At 45.0% G+C, this 26,681-nt stretch overlaps 1 protein-coding gene across 5 annotated transcripts in view; it reads right to left on the bottom strand.

The window, feature by feature from the left end:
- Septin6 (septin 6) overlaps positions 1-26,681 on the bottom strand; it is an 85,660-nt gene that overhangs the window by 8,793 nt on the left and 50,186 nt on the right. For 3 of the 5 annotated variants that reach the window (XM_070039822.1, XM_070039824.1, XM_070039823.1), the window contains exons 5-9: positions 24,923-25,084; positions 17,144-17,240; positions 14,171-14,339; positions 7,851-7,983; positions 6,272-6,462 (exon numbers count right to left, since the gene is read on the bottom strand). In XM_070039822.1, coding sequence (XP_069895923.1) covers positions 6,272-6,462; positions 7,851-7,983; positions 14,171-14,339; positions 17,144-17,240; positions 24,923-25,084 — 752 coding nt within the window. Of the gene's footprint in view, positions 1-1,971; positions 2,017-6,271; positions 6,463-7,850; positions 7,984-14,170; positions 14,340-17,143; positions 17,241-24,922; positions 25,085-26,681 lie in introns of all 5 variants that reach the window. The other 2 variants (XM_070039826.1, XM_070039825.1) reach the window with 1 other exon arrangement.

The raw sequence follows: 26,681 nt of genomic DNA, 5'->3' as shown, positions 1-26,681 counted from the left end.
GGAACAGCAGATTAGATGGAAGGTGGCTAATCATGGCTTTCAGCCTCCTGATAAACTCACAAGAGTCACTGCTTTTTTTTGGGGGGTGGGGTGGGGGGGTCCGGTCGTGGGGCCTGATCGCTGTCCCTCAGCTCTTCAGCTCAAGACTAGCGCTCTACCACTTGAGCCACAGCGCCACCTCCTGCTTTTTTCTCTTTGCTTATGTGGTGCTGAGGAATCGAACCCAGGGCCTCAGGCATGCAAGGCAAGCACTCTACCACTGAGCCACCTTCCCAGCCTCAAGAGTCACTGCTTTATCTATTGTAGACAAGAACCCTAGCCCTCAGGAATCCTTTCTACCCAAAGTCACCTGCTCAGCTCCTCAGCAGGTTTTCGTGAAGCTGCTGTACTTGTAGGATTTAATAGAAGGACTTCTCTAAGCTAGGCACTAGAGGCTTATACCTGTAATCCTAGCTACTCAAGAGGGTGAGATCTGAGGATTATGGTTTGAAGCCAGCCTGGGCAGGAAAGTCTGTAAGACTTTTCTTTCCAGTAAGCACCAAAAAGCCAGAAGTGGAGTGACAGCTTAAGAGGTTGAGCACTAGCCTCAAAAAGAAAGAAGAAAAAAGAAAGAACCGGGTGCTGGTGGCTCATGCCTGTAATCCTAGCTACTCAGGAGGCTGAGATGTGAGGATCGCGGTTCAAAGCCAGCCCGGGCAGGAAAGACCGTGAGACTCCTATCTCCAATAAACCACCAGAAAACCGGAAGTGGCGCTGTAGCTCAAGTAGTAGAGCGCTTGCCTTGAGCTGAAGAACTGAGGGACAGCGCCCAGGCCCAGAGTTCAAGCCCCACGACCGACAAAAAAAAAAAAAAAAAAAAAAAAAAACAAGAAAAGAAAGAGAAAGAAAGAAACAGAGAGATGGGGGGGGGGGATAGAAAAACCTCAGGGGCACTGTCCAGACCCTGAGGTCAAGACCCAGGTCCAGTATCCTCTCCCCCACAAAAATGGTAAAAATTTATCTATAGCATATGAAGTCTCTTTACTTAGTTTACTTCTACTTTAATTATGGTTGGGGGATGATGTACAGTCAAAGGAAATCAAGAGAACTCAAAACTCCCAGATAAGACAGTCACAGGAGTGAAATAGAGAAACAATGCTCGCACTGGCTCTGCAGTTTCCCTAATCTTGTGAACCCCATTTTTTATTTTCATTTTTTTTGCCAGTCCTGGGTCTTGAACTCAGAGCCTGGGCACTGTTCCTGAGCTTCTTTTGCTCAAGACTAGCACTCTACCACTTGAGCCACAGTGCAACTTCTGGATTTTTCTGTTTATGTGGTACTGAGGAATCGAACCCAGGGCTTCATGCAAGCACTCTACCACTAAGCCACATTCCTAGCACCCCAAACTTTCTTCCACTGGCACTTTTTATTCTGAAAAGTAATGACTTTATTACCTATGATTCCTAAAATAACTTCTGGAAAAACTACGTTTTACAATGTAGTTCATGACTCCTTAAGGAAAAAACAAACAACAAAAAATAATCCTAAGTTCAAACCTCAAATATTGCTCACCTGGACCCAACTATGCTACCCAGCTGTTCCATCAAAAAAGACCACAATTCTATCGTACACACCTGAAGCCACACCAGGCTACTTCTTTTCTTTCTTTTACTCTGGGCCTGGGCGCTGTCCCTCAGCTCTTCAGCTCAAGGCTAGCGCTCTACCATTTGAGCCACAGCGCCACTTCCAGCTTTTTCTGTTTCTGTGGTGCTGAGGAATCAAACCCGGGCACTCATGCATGCAAGGTAAGCACTCTACCACTGAGCTACATTCCCAGCCCTACTTCTTCATATTCCAAGTTACAAGAAGAAATCACCTAATCTAAGGAAGCAGCCTTATTTTATCATTACATGTGTGTGGGAAGGGGCAGATGTTGGGGAGATAATCCTCTAGAAGCCACTGCTAGTTCTATTTCAAGTTAATAAAGCTTACCAGGACCTTGGGTCTCATGCAGCATGCAGCAAACAGCAGAGTTAACTGTAAAACAGTAAGAACTGATGAAGATGGAGTGAACATTAGGAGAAATGAAAGACTATGAGTTCAAATAAATAATGAAGAGTTAGGGGTCAAGAGAGATTAGGAGTCGGGAGGGAAGAAAAGGTAAATTAGTAGAGACCCTTGAAAACTCTGCTGCTCTTTCTGAGTCTCCTTAAGGGCAGCTGAAGGAAATGCAGACTTGATTAGATCCAACCACCATCCCTCTTAAAAAAGAAATGCTACTATCACCATTTTTACCCGCCAAATCCCACCACCAGCAGCATCACTTTGAGAGCAGAGGAGCATAAGTTGAATTGGATGCTCTAGAAGTTAACTAATTATTCATGGAATTGGAGGAGGAGCCTACACCTGGAGCCTCTGACACATCTAGAAGGATGAAAGAGGAAAGCTATTGTGGCAGGCCTTTATTGCTAAGAGGAGATGGTACATTCTAGCAAGGGCATCTTGGAACTGGAAAAGGGCACTGTTGCCCATACAAAATATGTCTGAAGACTATTGAAAGATGTCTTTCTCTTACGTGGAGTCTTCGGTCTGCTGTGGAAGGAAATGAGTGAATTTGGAGCCACAAGTGGAAAACCTGATCTGAGAGGAAGCTTTCATTGAACATCTTGAACAGGGAATATTTATGGCGTGGTGTGGTGCGGTCTGAATGAACCATGTAATCTCTTGAGTCCTACAAGCAGGCTATGAACCTGCAGAGTGAGTTAACCAAAGCTATGGGACTAAGAAGGCAGCAGGTTAGAACTGAAAGATAAATTTTAATTTTCCTCATCTTAAAAATCAGAAGCTAGCTGGGTGCTGGTGGCTCATGCCTGTAATCCTAGCTACTCAGGAGGCTGAAATCTGAGGACCGCAGTTCAAAGCCAGCTTGGGCAGGAAAGTCCGTGAGACCCTTATTCCCAATTAACCACCAGAAAACCAGAATTAGTGCTGTGGCTCAAGTGGTAGAGTACTCGCCTTGAGTTGAAGAGTGCAGGGACAGAGCCCAGGCCCAGAGTTCAAGCCCCATGACTGACAAAAATAAATAAATACCTAAATAAATAATCAGAATCTAGGGCTGGGAATGTGGCTTAAGTGATAGAGTACTTGCCTAGCATGCATGAAGCCTTGGGCTTGATTCGTCAATACCACATAAACAGAAAAAGCCAGAAGTGGCACTGTGGCTCTAGTGGTAGGGCGCTAGCCTTGAGCAAAAGAAGCTCAGGTACAGAGCCTAGGCCCTGAGTTCAAGCCCCAGGACTGGCAAAAAACAAACAAACAAATCTAGCCAGGCACTGGTGGCTTTATACCTGTAATCCTAGCTCCTCAGGAGGCTGAGATGTGAAGATAGTTGAAGCCAGCCCCCAGCCTAGGCAAGAAAAATCCCTGAGACTTTTATCTTCAATTAACCACCCAAAGGGCAGAAGTAGAGTTGTAGCTCAAGTAGCAGAGTGCTACCCTTGAGCAACAAAGCTCAGGGACAGCACCCAAGCTGTGAGTTCAAGCCCTAGTACTGGATGGAAGGAAAGAAAGAAAGAAAGAAAGAAAGAAAGAAAGAAAGAAAGAAAGAAAGAAAGAAAGAAAGAAAGAAAGAAAGAAAGAAAGAAAGAAAAGGAAGGAAGGAAGGAAGGAAGGAAGGAAGGAAGGAAGGAAGGAAGGAAAGGAAAGGAAAGAAAGAGGAGAGCGAGAAAGAGAGAGAGGACAGGACCTGAGGGAGGGAGGAAAGAAGGAAGGAAGGAGGAAGGAAAGAAGGAAGGAAAGAAGAAAGAAGGAAGGAAGGAGGAAAGAAGGAAGAAAAAGAAAGAAGGAAAGAAAGAAGGAAGGAGGAAAAAAGAAAAAAGGAAAGAAGAAGGAAGGAAGGAAGGAAATAAAGAGAGGGAGGAAGGAAGGAAGATAGAAAGAAAGAAAGGAAGAAAGAAAGAAAGGAAGAAAGAAAGAAAGAAAGAAAGAAAGAAAGAAGGAAAGAAAGAAAGAAAGAAAGAAAGAAGGAAAGAAAGAAAGAAAGAAAGAAGGAAAGAAAGAGAAGGAAAGAAAGAGGGAGGAAAAAAGGAATCGGGGGCTCAGTGGTGATGACTGCCTAGCGTGCACAAAGCCCTGGGTCCCATCACCCTCAGCACTGCAGTGAGTAAAAAACAAAAATACATAAACAAGCCAGACGCCAGTGGCTCATGCTTGTAATCCTAGCCACTCAGAAGGCTGATGAGAAAGAAGGTTCAAGGCCAGCTTAGGCAGAAAAGTCCATAAGACTTACAAGAGTCCAGTTAACCACTAGAAAACTAGAAGTGGAGCCATGGCTCAATGTGGTAGAGTACTAGCCTTGAGCATAAGAGCTCAAGGACAACAATCATACCCTGTGTTCAAGCCCCACAACAACAACAAAAATCCATAAATAAAAGAAGCAATGTAGTATTTTTACAATAAAAAACTTATTTTTTAAAAAAGGAATCTATTCCTGCTGGTACAATGAATATACCAACACATGTAAACTAACATATAGTGTGTCCCAAGAGACTTACTTCTGACTAATGGAATGTTATCAGATAATACAAAAAAAATTAATTAGTGAATTTTGGCATAAAGTTTTAAGTTTCAGTGATTTAAAAAAATCTCTGTGGCTGGGAATGTGGCTTACTGGTAGTGTGCTTGCTCAGCATGCATGAAACTCTGGATTTGATTCCTCAGTACCACATAAACAGAAAAAAGTTGGAAGTGGTGCTGTGTGGCTCAAGTAGTAGAACGCTAGCCTTGAGCACAGAGAGGCTTAGGGACAATGCCCAAGCCCTGAGTTCAAGACCCAGGACCAGTAAAAAAAAAAAATCTCTGAACCTGCCGATGGCTCACATCCATAATCCTAGCTACTCAGGAGGCTGAGAGCTGAGGATCTCGGTTCAAAGCCAGCCAGGGTACGAAAGTCTGTGAGACGCCTATCTTCACTAAACTATCAAAAAGGCCAAAAGTGGAACTGTGGCTCAAATGGCACAGCACTAGCTTTGAGCAAAAGAAATTCAAGGAGAGTGCCTATGTCCTGAGTTCAAATCCCAAGACCAGCACACACACATACACGCCCCCTTCCCCCCCTACACAAAAAAAATCTATGGACCACTTAGTGAAAATTTCCAAACTACATGTGAATAGCTAGCTTGTAAATCCAAATACAAAATAGTTCACAACTGTACAAAGGCATGGGTATTATTCCCACATGACACACTAGGTTCAGGAAAGGGAGATGTTGCTTCTTACAGCAAGTATTCAAAAGTTGAATGTAGGAACAAGTGGCTAAAACTAAAAAGGAACAACCACAGCCATCTTTGGATCCTAAGAACCCTTTAGGAAGGACATTGCTAAAACTCTATGTGGGAGCTTCTGGAGTTGTAGAGCGCAAGGGTGCCGTTTGATGATTCCTTGAGACTACCTAGGTCTCTCCAGAAAACACTGTTCTTCTCTGGCTCTGAGAAGAATGGGGAACTTCAACAAGCAGAGACCCAAGGAGGGCCAGGCCTATTGACTCATTGAGTAAGCAAAAGCCTTAGCAAGACAGACAGATTTGGTTTAAAATCACGCCCTCAACTTGAGGATGCGGGGAGGAGACACACGAAGAACACTGGCATCCAAAAGCTCCCCACAAAGTTCTCAGTACCCCGAAGCAGCCAATCAGGAGAGTTGGCAATGAGAGCAGGGCTGCAGCCTTCAACTGCAACAGCTCAATTCAGATGTCTGTCACTAGTGAGAACAGAGGCAGGGATAGAGTTGACATATAGGCATAGAGAAGTGAGGCACCTTAGATGGTAGAACCAGTAGGAAGGCCGCCTGTAAGCCACATCAGGTCTAACCTGTGAGATGAGAAATGCTCAGTGGCTCACTCTTCCACAACTTTTTGTTCCTCTTCTATATCTACACTTCTCATTGCTTCTTCTCTGCATCTAGGTTTTCCATGTTCCCTTGGCTTCCCTCCTCCTTTCTTTCTTTTTCCCCCCCCCTCTCAACCATCTGCTTTGAGTTTGCATAAGTGATGCAAACAGAAGGACGGGGCCTCTTAAAACTACATCCCTCCCTTATTCTCAGCTCCCCAAACTCTCAAGAATGCAACGATGTCACAGGCACTCAGAAGATTAGTTGTAGCCATCTACATTCATGGAACAACAGCCCATCGCTCATACCTGGTCACCAGCCCTCAAGCATCTCACCTCACAAGTCTTTCCTTAAGGGGAAGAGAAGGAGGAAGAAGCCACCACCCCCAGAAGCACCTAATACTTACTTCTTCTTCTCTTTGTCTCTTTTCAGAGTCTGTGAGCCCCCAGCCTGGGAACCCTGGGTCTGAAGTAGCTCAGCTGCAGTCTTTCTCTGTTTGAAAGCATTCACTTCATCATCCAGGGACTTCTTCTTATCTTCCAGCTTCTTCTTCTCATCCTGGTGCAGTTTCTTCAGACGGTCAAATTTCTCATGGAGCTGTCGTGGATGCATATGGAAATTAGAGTCTCCTCTGAGCAGTCTCCCTAGCCGAGTGGAGCCCAGGGTGGGTGGGGATTGGTACGGCTGTAACCCTGCAGGCCCCTGGGACCTCAAGAGATATTTCTGCCAGGGATTGCCAGGATGGCACCAAAAAGGCACCATACTGTGGGTAGCTATATTATCTCATGTCAAAATCTCTACCCCTCAAGTCATCAAGGATCAGTGTATTCTCTAAAAGAATCTCCATAGCAGGTGGGTACCAGTGGTTCATGCCTGTAATCCTAGCTACTCAGGAGGCTGAGATCTGAGGATCATGGTTCACAGCCAGCCTGGGCAGCCAAGTCTGTGAGATTCATATCTCCAATTAACCACCAGAAAACTGGAAGTGAGCTGTGGCTCAAGTGGTAGAGCGCTAGCCTTGAGCTGACGAGCTGAGGGACAGCGCCCAGGCCCAGAGTTCAAGCCCCACGACTGACCCCCACCACCCCACCCCCCCGCCAAAAACAAAATAGTCTATGCACATGTGATGTGCCACAGTGAAACCCATTTGGACAATTAACGTAATATACTTAAAAACAAAAAGGCAGGGCCTATCTGGAGTGTGAGTACTAATAAGGGGGAACATTAAAGGGTTAAGGAGGGTGAATATGGTCAAAATATTTCATGTACATGGGTGAAATGGAACAACAAAGCTTGCTGAGACAGGTTTGGGCAGTGGGACTGCAGATGAGGTAGAGTGATGGAAGGGTTTGATCAAGGTACACTGTATGAATAAAAGGACAATCAAAATGAAAGCCCCTGTACAACTACTTGATGCTAATAAATGTAATTAACAATTGAAAATGAATATTAAGTGCACCTAGCTTTATAATGTAATCATTATGAAGCTATGGAGCCCATAGAAGAAACTCAGGTGTTTGTTTCATGGGGCCTGAAGTCTGGGCCTGGGCTCTTCAGCTCAAGGCTAGCACTCTACCACTTGAGCCACAGCGCCTCTTCCGGCTTTTTTCTTTTTGCTTATGTGGTGCTGAGGAATCGAACTCAGGGCCTCATGCATGCAAGGCAAGCGCTCTACCACTGAGCCACCTTCCCAGCCCATCAGGTTGTTTTTCTGATACACTTGTCTCTTAGAAATAAACAAAAGCTAGGCACTGGTGGCTCACACTGGTAATCCTAGCTACTCAGGAGGCTGAGATCTGAGGATCACAGTTCAAAGTCAGCCCTGGCAGGCAAAGTCTTGAGTCTCTTTGCCAGACAAGCTGCACCCCATTCCTGCCCAGTGGCTGCAGGGATGGCCACCTTGGCTGCTCTTGAGGCTGAATCCTCTTCTATATCACACACGCAAACTCCCTTTCCTTTCTGCCAGGCCACAGGTTCACATTTACCTCTTTCTCTGCCTCTTTGAGCTCTGCTTCTTTTTCCTTGACTCTCTGAACAAACATCTGCCTCATTTCTTCTTCTTTCTTCTGGAGCTCCCCTAGGAATTCGTTTCGTTTGGCTTCATATGTCTCCTGTAAGCTGAGAACATGGCTAGGTTAATTCTCTACCTTCTCAGAAGGCAGAAACCACAGTTCCCCTTTCAGTTTTCTGGTGGCTCCAACTTGATAAAAACAAGCCCCAATTATCCTCCCTGAGGTCAGCTTCTGGGCTTAGTTCTCCAAATCTGATCGTTGCAATACAAATCCAATGGGAAGGAAAAACTAGGAGAGAGTGAGAGAAGGGGTGATGTGGTTCTACAAGAAATGTACTCTACCTGACTTACGTAACAGTAATCCCCTTTGTACACCACCTTTATAATATCAAAAAATTAAAAGAAAAAAACAAAGCCACAAGGCCACTGGCCTGGCATGTGACAGCAGGATCAGAGGTAGAGATGGGACCAGAAGCTAGGTCTCCTGTGTCTTCATCTGAACCCACTGATTATACTGTACTGTTAGACCTTGGTTCTGAAACTGACTACATTAAATTTATCACTTCAAATTTTTTATTTATTTATTTTTGTCTGCTGTGGGGCTTGAACTCTGGGCCTGGGAGCTTTCTCTTCAGCTCAAGGTAAGCACTCTACCACATGAGCCATAGCACCATTTCCGGTTTTCTATTGGTTTATTGGAGGTAAGAGTCTTACAGAGTTTCCTACCTGGGCTGGCTTTGAACTGTGATCCTCAGATCTCAGCCTCCTGAGCAGCTAGGAATTTACAAGCATGAGCCACTGGCACCCAGCTCACTTCAAATTTTTGATGAGATGCTACGATGTTCTACATACATTACTAATGGACCTGCTAGCCGCTCAACATCTAGAACCCATAGCCACCATGCTTGCCTTCAAGGAACTCAGGGTGGTAGTAGAAAATGTCTGAACTAAAACCCCTTAACCCTGGCCTGCACTTCAGGAAGTAGGACTTAGCCTGGTGAAGAACAGGAGGGAGAGTGCTCCAAATGTTCCAGAGGGCTACATGGATAAAGGCATGGCGACGGGAGGGTGATGGAGTGGTGTTCTTGAAGAGCCAGGAATAGTTTAACAGGGCAGAGGATATCATGTAAATGGTAAAGAAGTGGGAGGTGAAGTTCCTGAGTCTGGAAAGAGAGGACAGGCTTCAGGTGCTATATTAAAGGAATGGACAGGTGGGGTTTCGATGGATCATGCCTGTAATTCTAGGTACTCAGGAAGCTGAGATCTGAAGATCACGGTTTGAAGCCAGCCTGGGCAAGAAAGTTTATGAGACTCTCCAATGAACTCTCCAAAAACTAGAAGTAGCACTATGGCTCAAAGTGGTAGAACACTAGCCTTGAGCAAGAAGTCTCAGGGACAACACCCAGACCCTGATTTCAAGCCACAGGACCTGTAGTGTGTACACACATTCACACAGACACACACATACACAGACACACAGAGACACAGAGACACAGACACAGACACAGACACACACACACACACACACACAAGAATATGTATCCAGAGAGGTATTAAACAGGAAGATTGATTAGAACTAATCAAGAAAAGTGAGAAAGATCATTATGGCTGCTTTATGAGAGAAATTGCTCCCAACAATCCAAGTAGGAAATGACAGTATCTTCATGTTAAGGGCTGGTAGGGATCAGAGGAATATGAACTAACAGTAAGGGAATCAGAACTCTGAGGATAGCGGAAGTCAAGTCTGATTCTGTTTTTTAGCTTGGGTTACCTGGTGGATAGGGACACCATGAGCACGGTGCTCCATAATTCTGCATGGAGCACTGGAGAGAGAAGAAGATGAAGTAGATTCTGGACAGCTTGAGTTGCAGGGAGGGGCCTCTGTGGGATGTCTGAGTGGAATGCCCAGTATGCAATTGCATCAGTGAGTTCAATGCTCAGATTTTAGCTAGGGAGTCATCTATTTCTAGGTGGTAATTAGGGCTGTAAGAAGAGAAAGAAGCAGCACAAAGTGAATAAAATGCAAGGAGCAGAGAAGCCCTGTGGGAACACTGACATTTAAAGGAGTAAGCTGAAGAAAATGAGCCTGCAAGCAAGATCGAGAAAGAGTAGTGAGACACAGAGAAAGAAGGATAAAATTACAAAGCTAATACTGGAAGAGCCACAGGCAGAGAGCATCACAAGGAGGCAGTGGGCACTGAGGACTTGTGAGTGATGCCGGTAATTCTAGCTATTCAGGAGGCTGAGTTCTGAGGATCATAGCTCAAGTCAGCATGGGCAGGCAAGTCCATGAGATACTTATCTCCATTTTACCACAAAAAAAAAGCTGGAAGTGTTGCTGTGGTAAGTGGTAAAGCACTAACCTTGAGTGGACTTAAAAAAAAAAAAAAAGAGGGCTGGGATGTAGCTCAGTGACAAAGCGCTTGCCTAGTAAGTGCAACGTCCTGGGTTCGATCCCCAGTACCAAAAAAGGAAAAAAAAAAAAAAAAGCTAAGGGACAACATTTAGGCCCTGAGTTCAAGTCCCAGCGCCAGCACACCCACAAAAATAAATAAAAAGGAAGTAGTGGGAAATAGCATCAAATGCCTGTTGAGATGAAAGATGATGAGACTGAAAGGTCACAATGAAAGTGGTTCCCAGTCTAAAATTGCTAGCCTTGGAGAGACACACTTCTGTGGAATGTTGGGGGTAGGTGACAGACTACATTGTGTAGAGGAAATAAATGAGACAAGAGTCACAGGAATTAATAAATATAGAGCTCTTTTTCATTCCTGCCAGAACCAAACTTATTTTAATATAATTTGTATTGTTATTATTAAGGTGTTGTACAGAGAGGTTACTATTTCTTAAGTCCGGCCTGGGCACTGTCCCTGAGCTCTTTTGCTCAAGGCTAGCAATCTACCACTTGGATCCACAGCTCCACTTCCAGTTTTTGAGTGGTTAATTGGAGATAAGAGTCTCACAGGGACTTTTTTTTACCTGGGCTGTCTTTGAACCATGACCCTCAGATCTCACAGCCTCCTGAGTAGCTAGGATTGCAGGCATGAGATATCAGTGCCCGGCCAATAAATAGTATTTTATTTTGCCAGTCCTGGGGCTTAAACTCGAACTGAGCACTGTTCCTAAGCTACTTTTGCTCAAGGCTAGCACTCTACCACTTAAGCCACAGTACTACTTCCAGCTTCTTCTGTGATTAATTTGAGGTAAGTCTCACAGACTTTCCTGCCTGGGCTGGCTTCGAACTGATCCTCAGATCTCAGCCTCTTGAGTAGCTAGGAATACAGACATGAGCTACTGGCATCTGGCTTAAATAATATTATTTTTTTTTTTGTCAGTCCTGGGGCTTGAACTCAGGGCCTGGGCACTGTCCCTGAGCTTCTTTTGCTCAAGGTTAGCACTCTACCACTTAAGCCACAGCACTACTTCCGGCTTTTTCTGTTTATATGGTACTGAGGAACTGAACCCAGGGCTTCATGCATGCTAGGCAAGCACTCTACCAATAAGCCACATTTGCAGCCTCTTAAATTGTATTTTTTTTGGGGGGGGGGGGGGGAGTCCAGTCGTGGGGCCTGAACTCTGGGCCTGGGCACTGTCCCTCAGCTCTTCAGCTCAAAGCTAGCGCTCTACCACTTGAGCCACAGCGCCACTTCTGGCTTTTTTCTTATGTGGTGCTGAGGAATCGAACCCAGGGCCTCAGGCATGCAAGGCAAGCGCTCTACCACTGAGCCACCTTCCCAGCCCTTAAATAGTATTTTAAATGTCCAGATAAGTTATATTTTTGGCTTCCTTCCCTAAGGGTATCCTCCTTTAGTCTGACTACAACCAAACTTGTTGACATGGCAGAGGCTAGGAAGAAAGAGCAGGGTAAAGGTAGGAATGTTCCCCAAATGTAGGAGTGTTTATGTAGGGTGAGTGAAGGAGAGTGAAGAGGGGAAGATACAAACACAGGTATTTGGGATGGAATGCAGGTATTTGGGATGGAACACCGGAAGAGAGGCAGGGACTGAATGGCCAGGTAGGGGCACACCCCCAGATAAAAGATATTAGAGGCAAAGGAGAGAAAGAGCTAAGGAAGTTCCCACAAAAAAGACAAGCACACCTTCTGCTAGGCCAGGTACTCTGGGACCCTGGATTATCTGTTCCCATAGGGTTGCAAAGTTGTCTCCTGCCCCGAAAAGCTGCCATGCCAAAACTCCCTGAAGTATGCCCCAGATCAGCTTTCTACTGTGAACAGATATCCTGGGATCACCTTCACCACTCACAAACTTCCCTGCTCAATTGCTTTTTGCTGTCTGACATTTTCCAACAGGAGCCACAGTACCATATAAAGGGTACCACATGGTAATTTAAAAATGTAGAGCTTATGTCACACACCACCTATCTAGATCCGATACTTCTACTTGGTCTATCACTCCCATCTGTATAAAATAAACTGCTTTTCCCAAACACTCCCCTTTTCTGAAAAGCTTTGAAAAATACACCACTGATTATTCATTTCCTGTGGTCCAAAACAAAACTTACACTGGAATGCAAGGCAGCAAATGAAGAGCCTACAGTGCATCATGGTAGGCAACATGACGGATGTTCAAGTTTATGTGTTTCTTTTTTTTTTGGCCGGTCCTGGGCTTGTACTCTGGGCCTAGGCACTGTTCCCCAGCTCTTCTGCTCAAAGTGAGGGCTCTACCACTTGAGCCACAATGCCACTTCCGGTTTTCTAGTGGTTAATTGGAGATCGGAGTCTCACAGATTTTTCTGCCTGGGCTGGCTATGAACCGTAATCCTCAGATCTCAGCCTACTGAGTAGCTAGGATTACAGGCGTGAGCCACCAGTGCCAGACTATGCCTCTCCCTCCCTCCCTCCCCCCCCTCTCTCTCTCTCTTTCTCTCTCACTCTCCCTCCCTCCCTCCCTCCCTCCCTCTCTCCCTCTCTCTCCTCCCCTTCCTTCCTTTATTTTTTCAGTGCTGGGGATGGATCCCAGGGCCTTGCACATGCTAGGTAAGCACACTACCATTGAGCTGCACCCCTAAGTTCTCCTTTCTGGCTGTCAGAATAGGGAGGAATGTATGTATGGAAGAACAGTCTAGAAACCTGCCTGAGCAGCAGGAGCCTGACAAAGAAAGTGGGGCAGAGAAAAGAAACATAGGTCCCATGGTTTCCCTTATTTGCAATAACTAATTTATGTCTAGGACAAGCAGCAAAGGTCAAAAGCTATGTACATATGACCATATAAGATGATTTAAGTGAAATGAACCCCAAGATAGGGACACAAGTAGTTTTTCTCATTCTTGCTATTATTTTTAACGTATTTATAATGTACTATGTGATTTTTTTTTGTTTCTTTGTTATGTTCCTCTCCCACGGCATGACTCTTGTTTTCACTGTATTTGATTCCAGAGCCCTGCATCTTTTATATACATTTTTCTAATTTGGGGAGAGGAAGGGAAAAAACAAAATGCTTATATAAGGATACAGGTTGACCCATTGTAACAATGAGATGTACAAGATACTATGTTGAAAACGAACTTTAGAACTTCAGGCACGGAAGGGGGGAAAAGAGGGAGGAGTTGGGGAGGTGGGGAGGGAAGGGATGGTAGGGAAAAACAAAGGAGGAGGTAACAATGCTCCATAGGAAATGTACTCATTACCTTACTCATATAACTGTAACCCCTCTGTACAGTATCTTTACAATAAAAAAATATATTGAAAAAAAGAAATAAAGAAAATGGGGCAGGAGACAGTCGTTTCTGTCACCCTAAGGAACAAGGCCTCAAAACTCAGGGCTTCCCTCCAATGCAGCTGACTGGAGCTGCTGTTCTGGGTCTCCTCCATTCCTCCATTCTTCTAAATCAGGGCCTCAGCTTGCCTAACACATGGATAAAACAGAGAAGGAATGGACAAGCAAAAGTGGACAAGAAGAAGCTCACGCCTGCAATCCTAGTTACTCAGGAGGCTGCTAGCTGAGGATCATGGTTCAAGGCCAGGCCCGGCAGGAAAGTCTGTGAGACTCTTATCTCTAATTAACCACCAGAAAACTGAAAGTGGCACTTTGGCTCAAGTGGTAGAGTGCTTGTCTGGAGCTGAAGAGATGAGGGGCAGCGCCCAGGCCCTGAGTTCAAGCACCATGACAGACCAAAAAAAAAAAAAAAAAAAGAAAGTGGACAAGAAGAAGTCACCTTGCCCTTCTTGCTAGCACCCAAGTGTTGCCTCCCCTGTGATTTCTCAAGGGAAAGGCTTCCATAACACTTGGGTGGGATGAGCTGAGCTGGCCTGGCCTGGCCTGGTGGGAATGGTACCTGAAGGGTTTGCTGTCAGGATCGGTGTCCTTGAAGCCCATCTCCTCCAGCTTACAGCGGCGGTACAGCTCATAGTGCCGAGTATGGGTCTGTTCCCGCAGATCCTCCATGTTAACCCGAATCAGCATCTCCCGCAGCTTCACAAAGTCGCAGTGGGCCTCATTTTCAACTGCATAGGGATGGGTTGGGGAATTGCAAGTATATTGAAAAGGAAGGGCAGCAGAAGCAAAAACAGACAAGATGAGAGGCAAATCTTAGCAGTGACATTGCCTTGCAATCTGGGTAATACACAGCCTGTAAATGTACCTCCTACTTTGATTCTTCTACCAAAGACGAAAACCAAATGTTACAAAATAAAAGAGATCAAACTGTAATGCCAGCCTGAGCACTGATGGCTCAGTTCTTGTAATCCTAGCTACTCAAGTGGTTGAGATCTGAGGGTCACAGCTCAAAGCCAACCTGGATAGGGATGTCATCGATACACTTATCTCCAATTAACCAGCAAAAAGCCAGAAGTGGAGCTATGCCTTTCAAGTAGTAGAGTGCTAGCCTTGATCAAAAGAGCTCAGGACAGTGCCCAGGACCCAAATTCAAGCCCTATGACCAAAAAACAAAAACAAAATCCAGGATATTCATTGTGCCTCAACGCAAATTTCATTCCATTCATCAGAGGCTCATAGGAGGGTCTGCCCTAAGCCATTTTGCAGACAACAGTGCATCACACATGTTCCATAAGTATTTCCATAGTACTATATGGGGCACTTGGATTTCAGAACCGCAGTCCAAATATTGTTACACTCAGGACCTTAAAACTTTAATGGAAGAACAGACACAAATAAACAAACAGAATACATTGCAAAAATGACAAAAGCGGAGGCAGAGCTGCCACCACTTGGAAAGTTCTTGCCTCCTTTTTCTAATCCCACACACCTCCCTTCATCCCTCATCTCCACAGCAATGAAACTTAACCAGTATACTGACATTGGGCTAATCATTTTCTTTTCTTTTTTGTTTGTAGTTAGTTGTGAGGCTTGAACTCAAGAGCTGGGCACAGTCCCTGAACTCACTTTACTTAAGGCTAGTGTTCTACTACTTTGAGCCACAGCATCACTTCTAATTTTTCTGGTGGTTAACTGAAGATGAGTCTCATGCACTTTCCTGCCCGGGCTGGCTTTGAACCATGATTCTCAGATCTCAACCTCCTGAGTAGCTAGGATTACAAGGTGTGAGCCACTGGTACCCAGCTCTTCTTTCTTTTTTTAATATGTGTGTGGGGGTGGGGGGTGCACACGCGGGCGGGCAGGTGTGCGTGTGCATGCGCAGACTTTTTTCACAGGTTTTTTCTGCCCAGGTTGGCTTCAAACCACGGTCCTCAGACCTGTTTCCTGTGTTGCTAGGCATGAGCCACACCTGTGGGCCATTCAGTTTCTTTTATAGTTTTATCACTCTTGTATGAACTCCTAAAATAATTATCTTATTAATTTTGGAATTCATAGAAATGGAATTCAACAGTATTCATTTTTCTGTAATATGTTTAGGTCCACATTATATTTCTGACATTCATTCATGGCAATATAACTTTAGTTCATTAATTTTCATTGCTATGTAATATCCTACTACATGAATATTTCAGTTTACTCAGTTTTCTTTGTGGCTATCTGGTTGTTTCTAATAATTTGTCATTACAAACACACAATTGTGAATATTCTGTACATCTCCTGGCATCCTCACGCAAGTATCCTTTCCTTTCCTTTCCTGCTCTCTCTCTCTCTCTCTCTCTCTCTCTCTCTTTCTCTCTCTCTCTCTCTCTCTCTCTCTCTCTCTCTCTCTCTCTCTCTCTCTCTCTCTCTCTCGTCCTGGACTCAAATTCAGGGCCTGGGGACTGTCTCTCTCTTAGCTTTTATACTCAAGGCTAGCACTCTACCACTTTGGGCCACAGTTCTACCTCTGTTTGTTTTTTGTTTTTTTCTTTTCGCTGGTTAATTTGAAGATAAGAGTCTCATCGACTTTCCTGTCCCAGTTGGCTTTCAACAGCAATCTTCAGATCTCAGCCTCCTATGCAGCTAGGGTTATAGGTGTGAGCCAACAGTGGTGTGAGAAAAATTGTCTTTTCTATCTTCCTGAGAGAATGTTTTTCTGAAGGGTTCCTGCATTGGTCAGGTGGCTTGGCCCCTGTTAAGAACAATTTAGTCACATATGTCCTTTTCCCGAGCACTTTAAGACATCCTGTTAGAAGCTCTTTGAGTTTTAGTTATATCCTGTTAATTAAGCTGCATCCTTTTGGAGCTCAGACAATGTTGAGCAGAGGGGCAGGACCTGCTGGGTTAGGGATAAAAGGGGAGCATCACCAGGGGCCGCTGGCTCATGCCTGTAATCCTAGCTACTCAGGAGGCTGAGATCTGAGGATCACAGTTCAAAGCCAGTCCGGTAGGAACACCTGTGAGACTCTGATCTCCAATTAACCACCAGAAAACCAGAAGTTGTGCTGTGGCTCAAGTGGTAGAGTGCTTGCCTTGAGCTGAAGATCTCAAGGACAATGCCCAGGCCAAGTTCAAGCCCTACAACCAACAACAACAACAACAAAAAAGGGAGCACCCTGCCTGCTCTGTGTGCTTGCTTGCTAGACTTAGATGACAGAGCGCACCCTTCTGCAGAAGTAAACTTTGCCTTACTGAGTTTCTTTTGAGTTGGTGTCTTTATTCCATGACACTCCAGTATTCCAAGCTATTTCTAACAAGCACACAGACATTTGATTATGTTTCTAAAGGGCTTTCTCCATTGACACAAAGGGAGCATGTTCCCATCAGAGAACTGAGGCCAGAGTTTGCCTGCTAGTGACCCCTATGGCTGTTAAGAGACCCAAGCTGAGTAAGCAGAGTCTATAGACAAGTTAGGGACTTAGTGACTAAGGACAAGCAGAAACAGACAGAAGGGGCTAGCTACCCAAACATAGTCCTTCTGCTGGAGACTTACCCTGCACCGTCCCCCAAGGATACTGCCGGGCTTTCATCATCTTATTGCCTATCTTCAGTTCTTCTGTGCTGCCAATGACAGCGAAAGGCAAGTGAGCCTGCAACGGAAGGCAAACAGACTGCTTAGACCTCTAGAGGAAAGGCTTCAGGCCACCCCACTGCAATGTAGCTCCTGGCCCCATCACCCAGAGGCATTGACTAAAAGAGGAGCCAGGCCTATGCCCAGCCTCTGCTCCTCCCAAACCCATGAAGATAACAAGGACATAGCCCAACACATAGGAAACAACGACACTAAGTAGATAAAAAATAAGCTGCTAGATGTATTGACAAGCTATTTACTAGTCATAATGGCTGGGACCGGAAGAGCCTCTGTAATGCCGGTGAGCAGTGCAGGCCACACTGCCTTGCCCACTGGAACTATGCTCCAGTCTGATTGGGGAAACCCAAATTACAAACCTACAATCATACATGACAGTATGTGACCAGTGTGTCTGGCACATAGGAGGTGCGTAATAAATACTTTGAAGGGTGATGCTACATGCATAAAGAAAAGAGGAGATAAGATTGTGGGAAGTTTATTTTATTTTTTGTACCAGTCGTGGGGCTTGAACTTAAGGTCTGGGTACTTTCCCTGAGCATTTTTTGCTCAAGGCTAGCCTTCTACCACGTGAGTCACAGCTCCACTTCCGGCTTTTAGGGCAGTTAACTGGAGATAAGAGTCTCACAGACTTTCCTGTCCAGGCTGGCTTCAAACTGAGATCCTCAGATCTCAGCCTCCTAAGTAGCTAGGATTACAGGCATGAGCCACAAGCCCTGGGTGACTGATTATTGGAGAGAGCTTTCATAGCCAGCTTACAGAAATGGGCCACAGTCTTTAGATATTTTCACTCACTGGCTTACTGATCCATTGTATAAATACTTACTGACTTCCAACTATGGGCTGGGATTCATAAATACATGTTGATAGAGCAGTCTGCCCCTGGAGAGTACAATGTGCTGGAAGAGACATGGCCACAATGATACTAGAGTGGGTCAGAGTTGGACCGTGAGGCTCAAGGGCTGAAGGAATACAAACAGGAAGCCATCAACTTTATGGGAAAACAAAGTCAGTACCAGAATAGATACCATGAGCATTGTTTGCAGCTTTCAAATTCACAGCAGCAGCCCGATTCTGGTAGCTTACACCTGTAATACTAGCTACTCAGGAGACTGAGATCTAAGAATTACAAATGAAAGCCATCTGGGCAGGAAAGTCCATGAGACTCTTACCTCCAAAAAACCACCAGAAAACCAGAAGTGAAGCTGTGGCTCAAAGTGGTAGAGTACTTGCCTTGAGCAAAGTGAGCTCAGAGATAGTGCCCAAGCCCTGAGTTCAGGTCCCAGGACCGACCCCCCCCACCCCAAAAAAAAAAAAAAAAAAAAACAGCAACAAAACAAAAATCAAAATGAAACATTCACAGCAACCCTGTGTACTAGGTGCTTTATATTACATTACCCCATTATATATTTCCCCTACATTTTGATTAGCATATATTAGTTACACAATGTGGGGGGTTCGTTATTACATTTCGTGAGGCTTGAACTCTGGGTCTGGGCACTGTCCCTGAGCTCTTCAGCTCAAGGCAAATGCTTTACCATTTGAGCCACAGTGCCACTTCCTGAAATCTATTTTTTATCATATTCCTCCCATATCATTGATTTTTTTCTTTTTCTTTTCTTTTTTTTTCTTTCTTTTTTTTCCTAGTCACCATTGATTTTTCTTTTTTTTTTTTTTTTTTTTTTTTTTTTTTTTTTTTTTTTTTTTTTTTTTTGGGTCCGGTCGTGGGGCCTGAACTCTGGGCCTGGGCACTGTCCCTCAGCTCTTCAGCTCAAGGCTAGTGCTCTACCACTTGAGCCACAGCGCCACTTCCGGCTTTTTTCTTTTTGCTTATGTGGTGCTGAGGAATCGAACCCAGGGCCTTGAGCATGCAAGGCAAGCGCTCTACCACTGAGCCACCTTCCCAGCCCCTGATTTTTCTTTTTAAGGCAGGTATATATACTAGTACCAGTGCTTGAAACAGGGCCTTGTAATAACACAGCTTTTGCTCGCTCATGGCTGGTGTTCTACTTGAGCCATGTCTCCAGTCCAGCATTTTTGCTAGCTAACTGGAGATGGACTCTCACAGACTTTTCTGCCTCAGCAGGCTTCAAACCTCATATCTCAACCTCGTGAGTAACTAGGATTATAAGTATGAGCCACCAGCACCTGGCTTACCTCAATCTTCCAAATCTTTTTTTTTGTTTTTGGGTCCGGTTGTGGGCCTGAACTCTGGGCCTGGGTGCTGTCCCTCAGCTCTTCAGCTCAAGGCTAGTGCTCTACCACTTGAGCCACAGTGCCACTTCTGCTTTTTTCCTTTTTGCTTATGTGGTGCTGAGGAATTGAACCCAGGGCTTCATGCATGCAAGGCAAGCGCTCTACCACTAAGCCACCTTCCCAGCCTCAATCTTCCAAATCTTATAATCCTCTTTTTTTTTTTTTTTTTTTTTGACTATTCCTGATGCTTGAACTCAGGGCCTAGGCACTCTTCTTGAGCTTCTTTTGCTCAAGGCTAGCACTCTACAACTTGAGCCACAATGCCACTTCTGGCTTTTTCTGTGTATGTGGTACTGAGGAATGGAACCCAGGGCTTCATGCACTCTACCACTAAGCCACATTCTCAGCCCACAATCCTCATTTTATAGTATATATGCTACCAATGCACTGTATAGATGAGAAAACTGAGGCCCAGAAGAGTTAAATGCCTTGTCAGGAGGTACACAGTAGAAACAGCAGAGCTAGATATAGACTCTGAGTCTCTCTAATTTCCAAGACCACTCCTTCTTGATCCCATTTGAGTTTCAAGCAGCAGTCAAGACAAACACTCCTAATCATGTGGAAGGGAGAGGGAGAGGAAAATTGGTTTGTGCAAAACCAGTTTATAAAAGGAAGTTCAGTTCTAGAAAGCCCAGCCAATCTGTTGCTTAAAGGCTTTAGCTGCATACTGATCTCAGAGCCAATCATTTTCCATTCTTTTTTAGGTCCGGTTTCTAAGAATATTCTTTTTTTTTAATGCTGGTCCTAGGGCTAGAACTCAAAGCCAATGTGCTGTCCCTGAGCTTTTAGGCTCAAGGCTAGCTCTCTTACCACTTGAGCCATAGCTCTACTTCCAGCTTTCTGATGGATAATTGGAGGTAAGAATTTCATGGACTTTCCTGCCTGGGCTGCATTTGAACTGTGATCCTCAGATCTCAGCCTCCTGAGTAACTAAGATTACGAGCATGAGCCACTAGGGCCTGGCCCCAAAATATTATTTGGTGCAGCAAAACACATGTTCTCATCAGGCACTCAGTGTTAGGATAACTATAAATTCTTGAAAAGGCTCAGGAAGCAGTTGAAGTTGCTCTTCCTTTCTACTCTGTTAAATATCCCTCTCAGGCAGCCCTTCCCTTACTGTACTGTGTCACTGCAATTAGGGACACAGGAAAGAGAGGAAGAGGGAATTACAGATGTGGACATTGGGTGTGGGCTGGAGGTAGAGTTTTTTTATCATTGCTAGGAGATAAATGATCAACAAAGGAGTGGGCACATAACCACGAGCATTTGGGGAAGACTGACTCCCTAAAAATGTTACTCAAATGCTTGAACATCTTCTGCCTGTGCCAGCTAGCTTTTTAAGAGGTCAGCTGGGCACAGTTCATTCCTACTTGGGGACTCTAGAAGCTTCAAGAGCATCAAATTCCCTGCAAACATTTTCTGGGGAAACCTCTGCAGAAGGCCCAAAGCTTTATGTGCAACACACACACACACACACACACACACACACACACACACACACACACACACACACACACACACACACACACACACACACACACACACACACACACACACACACACACACACACACACACACACACACACACACAGCCAAAGAGAAGCAGCTACAGAGGGCTAGACTGAGGGAGGAAGCGAGATTGCAACACACACACACACACACACACACACACACACAGCCAAAGAGAAGCAGCTACAGAGGGCTAGACTGAGGGAGGAAGCGAGATTGCAACACACACACACACACACACACACACACACACACACAGAGCCAAAGAGAAGCAGCTGCAGAGGGCTAGACTGAGGGAGGAAGCGAGAAAGAGAAAACAGCGCCTTATATCCTCTGCTCTCATCCTGGGCTCTCAGCTGTAAGTGATGGAGGAGGAAGGAAGGCGTGTGAAGTGGGAGGCACTTCTCTGGGCTCAAGAAGAAAGGAGGGGGAAATAAAGGGGGAAACTGCAAGAAGAAAATAAAGGCACAGGAAATGTCAGTCTTCCCTTGGGCCTGTTATTTTTACTTTGGAGAGATACTGCCCATCAGAATGACAATATTACTTGTTTCTCCATTTCCTCAAATTGCTGTCATTTGATTCCTCTAGCTCCCTCCCCTGTTCTCAAATACACAGCCCCCACCAAACGGAAATCCATGGGCTCCGAAGCCCTCCCACAGCATGGCGTGTCATGGCACATTCTTTTGCAAGTGGCAAAAGCAAGTTCTGATAAGTATATGCAAGCAGATCATTTCCAAGTGCTCCCAACGGAATGATTCGCACACCAACCTTAGATATCCATGAATATAAACCTCCTGCATGAGCTGAGGGAATTGGGATCTGAGAGGTTAAATACTTTACCCAAGTCCCAACGTCCCATGTCCAGCTCTTTGCAGAAAGTACTGAGGCCATTACATATTGGCAGCCAGCCTCCCCCATTCACCTAGGGTGGTTTATGCTCTGCCTTCTGGCTAAACAGCATCTGCTGGAAATCAGCCAACCATGACAGGCGAAAATCCTGGGAACCGTGCTCTGAGCCTCTGTGTATCCTGCTGCTTGAGAGACAGATGGCTATAGCAACCAGAATGGAGTCAGATAGGGCAGGAAAATGCTAATTCCCCAAACATGCTCACAGATCCTATCCATACGACCCAAATTGGATACCAGGCTTTCTCTTCATTTTCTTCAGGTGCCTATAGGAGCCTGACAAGTGCTGTTTTGTACATGGGGCCCCAGGGAGGAAACTCTGATAGTTGTGAAGCAGTGCTGCTAAAAGGAGCCTTGTGACTGTCATCCACACTGCTGGTAAGGTGTCCCCCTACATGTCACATCTTCCAGCCACAGAGAGCTCCACAACAGACAATCTCTAGCCACTCCTGAGCCTCTTGGCACATTCACCACCTGTCTTAGTCCAGTTTGTATTACTAAAACCAAATACTTGAGGCTGGATAATCCATAAAGAATGGAAATACAGTTTCTGCAATCCTGGAAGCTAGGAAGTTCATGACCAAAGCACAGGTAGGTTCAATTGTATAAGGATACAAGAGGGCCAACCTTAAGGTTGAACCTACCCTAAGGCTAAAGCAAGACACTTGAACTGAGTGGAGAATACAGCTCAAAATGACTGTCATTCTTAATCCACAATGTGGTGAAATGTGGTTTGCTTTTACACCTTGAGATTGCTGAGAAATCATAGCCCTTATTTGTTCTTTTTTTCTCCCTGTCGATCATGGAACTTGCACTCAGGGCCTGGGTGCTGTCCCTGAGCTTTTTTTTTCATTCAAGGCTAGTGCTCTACCATTCTGAGCCACTCCTGGTTTTCTGGGGTTTATTGGAGATAAGGAGTTCAGGACTTTCCTGCCTGGGCTGGCTTTCAACCTCGATCCTCAGAGTTCAGCCTCCTGAGTAGCTAGGATTACAGGCATGAGCCACTGGCACCCAGCCCTTACTTGTTCTTTTTTTTAATTTTATTGTCAAGGTCATGTACAGAGGGGTTACAGTTACATACGTAAGGTAATGAGTACATTACCTTATATTACATTGTTACCCCCTCCCTCATTTTTCTCCAACTTTTCCTCCTTCCCAACACCCCCCACCATATTTGTTCTTAAAAAAAAAAAGCACAAGGCTGAAAGCTACTTGGTGACTTAGGGAATGAGGAGTTTGCAAGCTCTCTGTGGGGACTGACCAGCATAGGCAACTAGATGCTTCCACACACCAGTGCCAGGGACACCCAGACAGTGAGGATTTCTCACTTTTTTTCATCATAAATGAACTTAGGCCAGGCATTGGTAGCTCACGCCTCTAATCCTAACTACTCAGGAAGCTAAGATCTGAGGATCACGGCTCAAAGCCAGTCTTGGGCAGGAAAGTCTGAGACTCTTATCTCCAATAAACTACTCAGAAAAAGCCAGAAGTGAGTGGTGCTGTGGTTCAAGTGGTAGAGCGCTAACCTTAAGCACGAAGAAGCTGGGGGACAGTGCCCAGCCCCAGAGTTGACAAAAACAGAAAAAGAAAAGGAACTTTAGTCTCTATCCAAATGCCCTGACTGTGGGAGAGGGACAAGCACTTATCTCTGAATTTGTCCATGTGCACAGCAGGTCACAGAGGACATAGATCCACCTATCACATCCATATAGCTTTACCCTGGAACCAAATTTGTTGAAGATGATAAGGGAACTTCTAGTAACAATCCTATCCTGGGCAGAACAAGGGGCAGGAAGTCAGGCGAGACAATGAGTTGCTACCCTGCTATGCTAATTTGTTGGCCGATTCATAGGAGGTGGCAGCTGATGCTGTAATGATAACTTAGAGGGCAACGGCAGCAGGAAAAGTTTTCTAAAAATGGCTTTTATTACAAAGCTTTCCTGAGTTTGGCGATCCCTAGGCATTATGTCATTAGGAAAATGTGATGTCTTTCAATAAAGCAAAAAGAAATTTGTTCCCGAAGCAGAGGCTTTCTGAAAGCTATTAGCTGTCTCCTTGAAATCACAACATTGAAGCATTTGCAGCAACACCATCAACACATTGTAAAGAACCATGAGGAGATGTTTGATTCTCTGCCTTTTTTTTATTACTCACTCCTCTACTAGGGAATGTGGGGGAGGAGAGAAAAGAGGAAGGACTCAGGGCTTATTTAATTCATTCACACTTAATAATAAAGCAAAGCAGAACCCTAATATTTAAAAGCAACATCTCACTGGGTGCCAGTGGCTCATGCCTGTAATCCTAGCTACTCAAGAAGCCGAGATCTGAGGATTGCAATTCAAAGCCAGCCTGGACAGGAAAGTCCGTGAGACTCATCTCCAATAAACTACTCAGAAAAAACCAGAAGTGGAGCTGTCGAAAGTGGTAAGAGTGCTAGCCTTGAGCACAGAGAAGCTCAGGGACAGTGCCCAGGCCCTGAGTTCAAGCCCCAAGATTGGCAAAAAAAAAATAAAGTAAAAGCAACATTTCTTTAGTCACCAGCAAAACTGGAGGCTCTATACCTCATTCCTCCTCCCCCCACCCCACCCCCAGAGGGCTAGATGAGCTGAGGACACATCACCTTTTAATCAACCAAAGCCAGCCAACATTTTCTTTCTGTCCCAACAGTGTATGGATCAGAGAAAGGCTCTATGTCTTTCCTCTATAATCCTATGGAGGCTGCTTGGCTTAGATCAGAGCAGTATGGAGGAGATTGGGTAGGAAAACAGGCCTGAATTCCTTGCTCTCAACCCCACCTTGGAGTCAGCCTTTCTCTGTCCCTCGGGCTCTGGCTCTCTGGGGCTTTGTACTGACCACACTGGCAAGAGAGGCTACTTGGGTTCTGAATTTTCTTTCACCGATGCGTGCCACTCAGTAGGCAATATTATTTATTAATATTATAAAATATTTATTATTGTAAAATAATAACAGAGCAATGATTAGAAAGTTGAATCTCTATGCTCCCCACTCACATTCATAGTTCCATTGATCTCGGCCACCGACTCATCATCTGTGGGGAACTGATAGATCTGGACCCCGTTGCTGACAAGTTCACTGGTGATTTTGATTTTGAACTTTGTGAGTTCACTCTTAGAAATGGCATCTGATTTGGCAATGATGGGGATGATGTTCACCTAGGGAAAGGAGAAGCAAATTGGGATCATTGTTGGTAATGTAACTGCATGACCTTGAAAGCATGACCTTGAGAGTCCACTTACTTCCAGCTAAGAGGAAATGCTCCATATACTTTGATACACTAAACACTACACCCATGGGCAGTTCTGCCTATTGGCCTGGGATTGGCCACCTCTGTAACCGAACAATATGATAAACGACTGTAAGCACTTATGTGCTGGGTACCAACCTATTTTGTATGGGTTTAACAAAATTAATCCTGAAAATAACCCTCCAAGGCTGCATATTATTACTGTTGTTTTCCCAATGAGAAATTGAACAGCAGAGAGGTGACATAACCTGTCCAAGGCCATAGGACAGGTAATTTGCAGAACTAGGATTCAAACCCAAGCCTTCTTCCTAAGTCCACAGACTTACTGGAGCTGTCTAGCAGTTCAGATCCAAGTTGAAGAGCTGTGATAGCTTACTATCAAAGTCATTGCTGGGGTGTTTCAAAGCAGAAAGGTGATAGCAAGGCATTTGTAATTGAAATAGGAGATGAGGTCACTCCTTGCTAACAGTAAATGGTCCCAATAGGTTCAGGCCAGGCTAAGCCCCAGCAATGTATGACATGGGTGCTAGTGGAAAAGGGAGGAAGGGAGGCCAAGCAGTACTCAGGGAGGAAACACACCTGGCTCCCTTGTTGCTAGCAGTCTCATTGGTCAAAGACTCTGTTAACAATTTGACCAAAGAGGTCTACTGTTGGGGAAAGGGCACTGCGGCTCAAAGAGGTAGAGTGCTAGCCTTGAGCAAAAAGAGCTCAGAGACAGTGCCCAAGCCATGAGTTCAAGCCCATGACTGGCCAAAAATCAAAAAACAAACAAAAAAATCCAGTTATACTGTTTGAATCCGATGATTCATTTCCAGGTAAAGAAAGCAGACATTTCCAATTTCAGACAGTAGGAGAAAGTCCTAATGTGCTTGCAAGTGTAACCCATCTGAACCCTAATTCCTGAAATCTCTTCAAGAAGGGACAAGGGGGGAGGGGGGACTGGGATGTAGGTCAGTGGCTAAGTGCTTGGGTTCAATCCCCAGTACCAAAAAAGAAAAGACAAAAAAAAAAAAAAAAGAGAGAGAGAGACAAGGTTAAAGAAATTTGACCTGGGCATGGCTTTGGGAGACAGAACAACACCTAAGCTCAAGTCCCCAAGGAGGATACAGTCTTGCCTGCTACCATGTCTCAATGGGGTGGCACTTACGGTGCTCAGGCCCTAGGCTCTGAAGGGGGGGCCTGAAGAGCTATGGACCTGGAAGAGAAGTTCTGCCTCCCCTGCACTTTGACTTAGAAATGCCTCTAAAGCCGGGCACTGGTGGCTCACGCCTGTAATCGTCGCTACTCAGGAGGCTGAGATCTGAGAACCGCAGTTTGAAGCCAGCCCAGGTAGGAAAGTCTGTGAGACTCTTATCTTCAATAAACCACCAGAAAACTAGAAGTGGCGCTGTGGCTCAAGTGGAAGAGCCCTCGCCTTGAGCTGAAGGACAGCGTCTAAGCCCAGAGTTCAAGCCCCACGACAAAAAAAAAAAAAAAAAAAAAAAAAAAAAAAAAAAAAAAAAAAA

The sequence above is a fragment of the Dipodomys merriami genome, unplaced genomic scaffold (assembly GCF_024711535.1).
Source record: "Dipodomys merriami isolate MVZ:Mamm:240054 unplaced genomic scaffold, mDipMer1.0.p SCAF_3, whole genome shotgun sequence".
In the NCBI taxonomy this organism is placed as follows: Eukaryota; Metazoa; Chordata; class Mammalia; order Rodentia; family Heteromyidae; genus Dipodomys; species Dipodomys merriami.
Note: the sequence above shows the minus strand (reverse complement) of the source record. Positions and strands in the feature narration are given on the sequence as shown.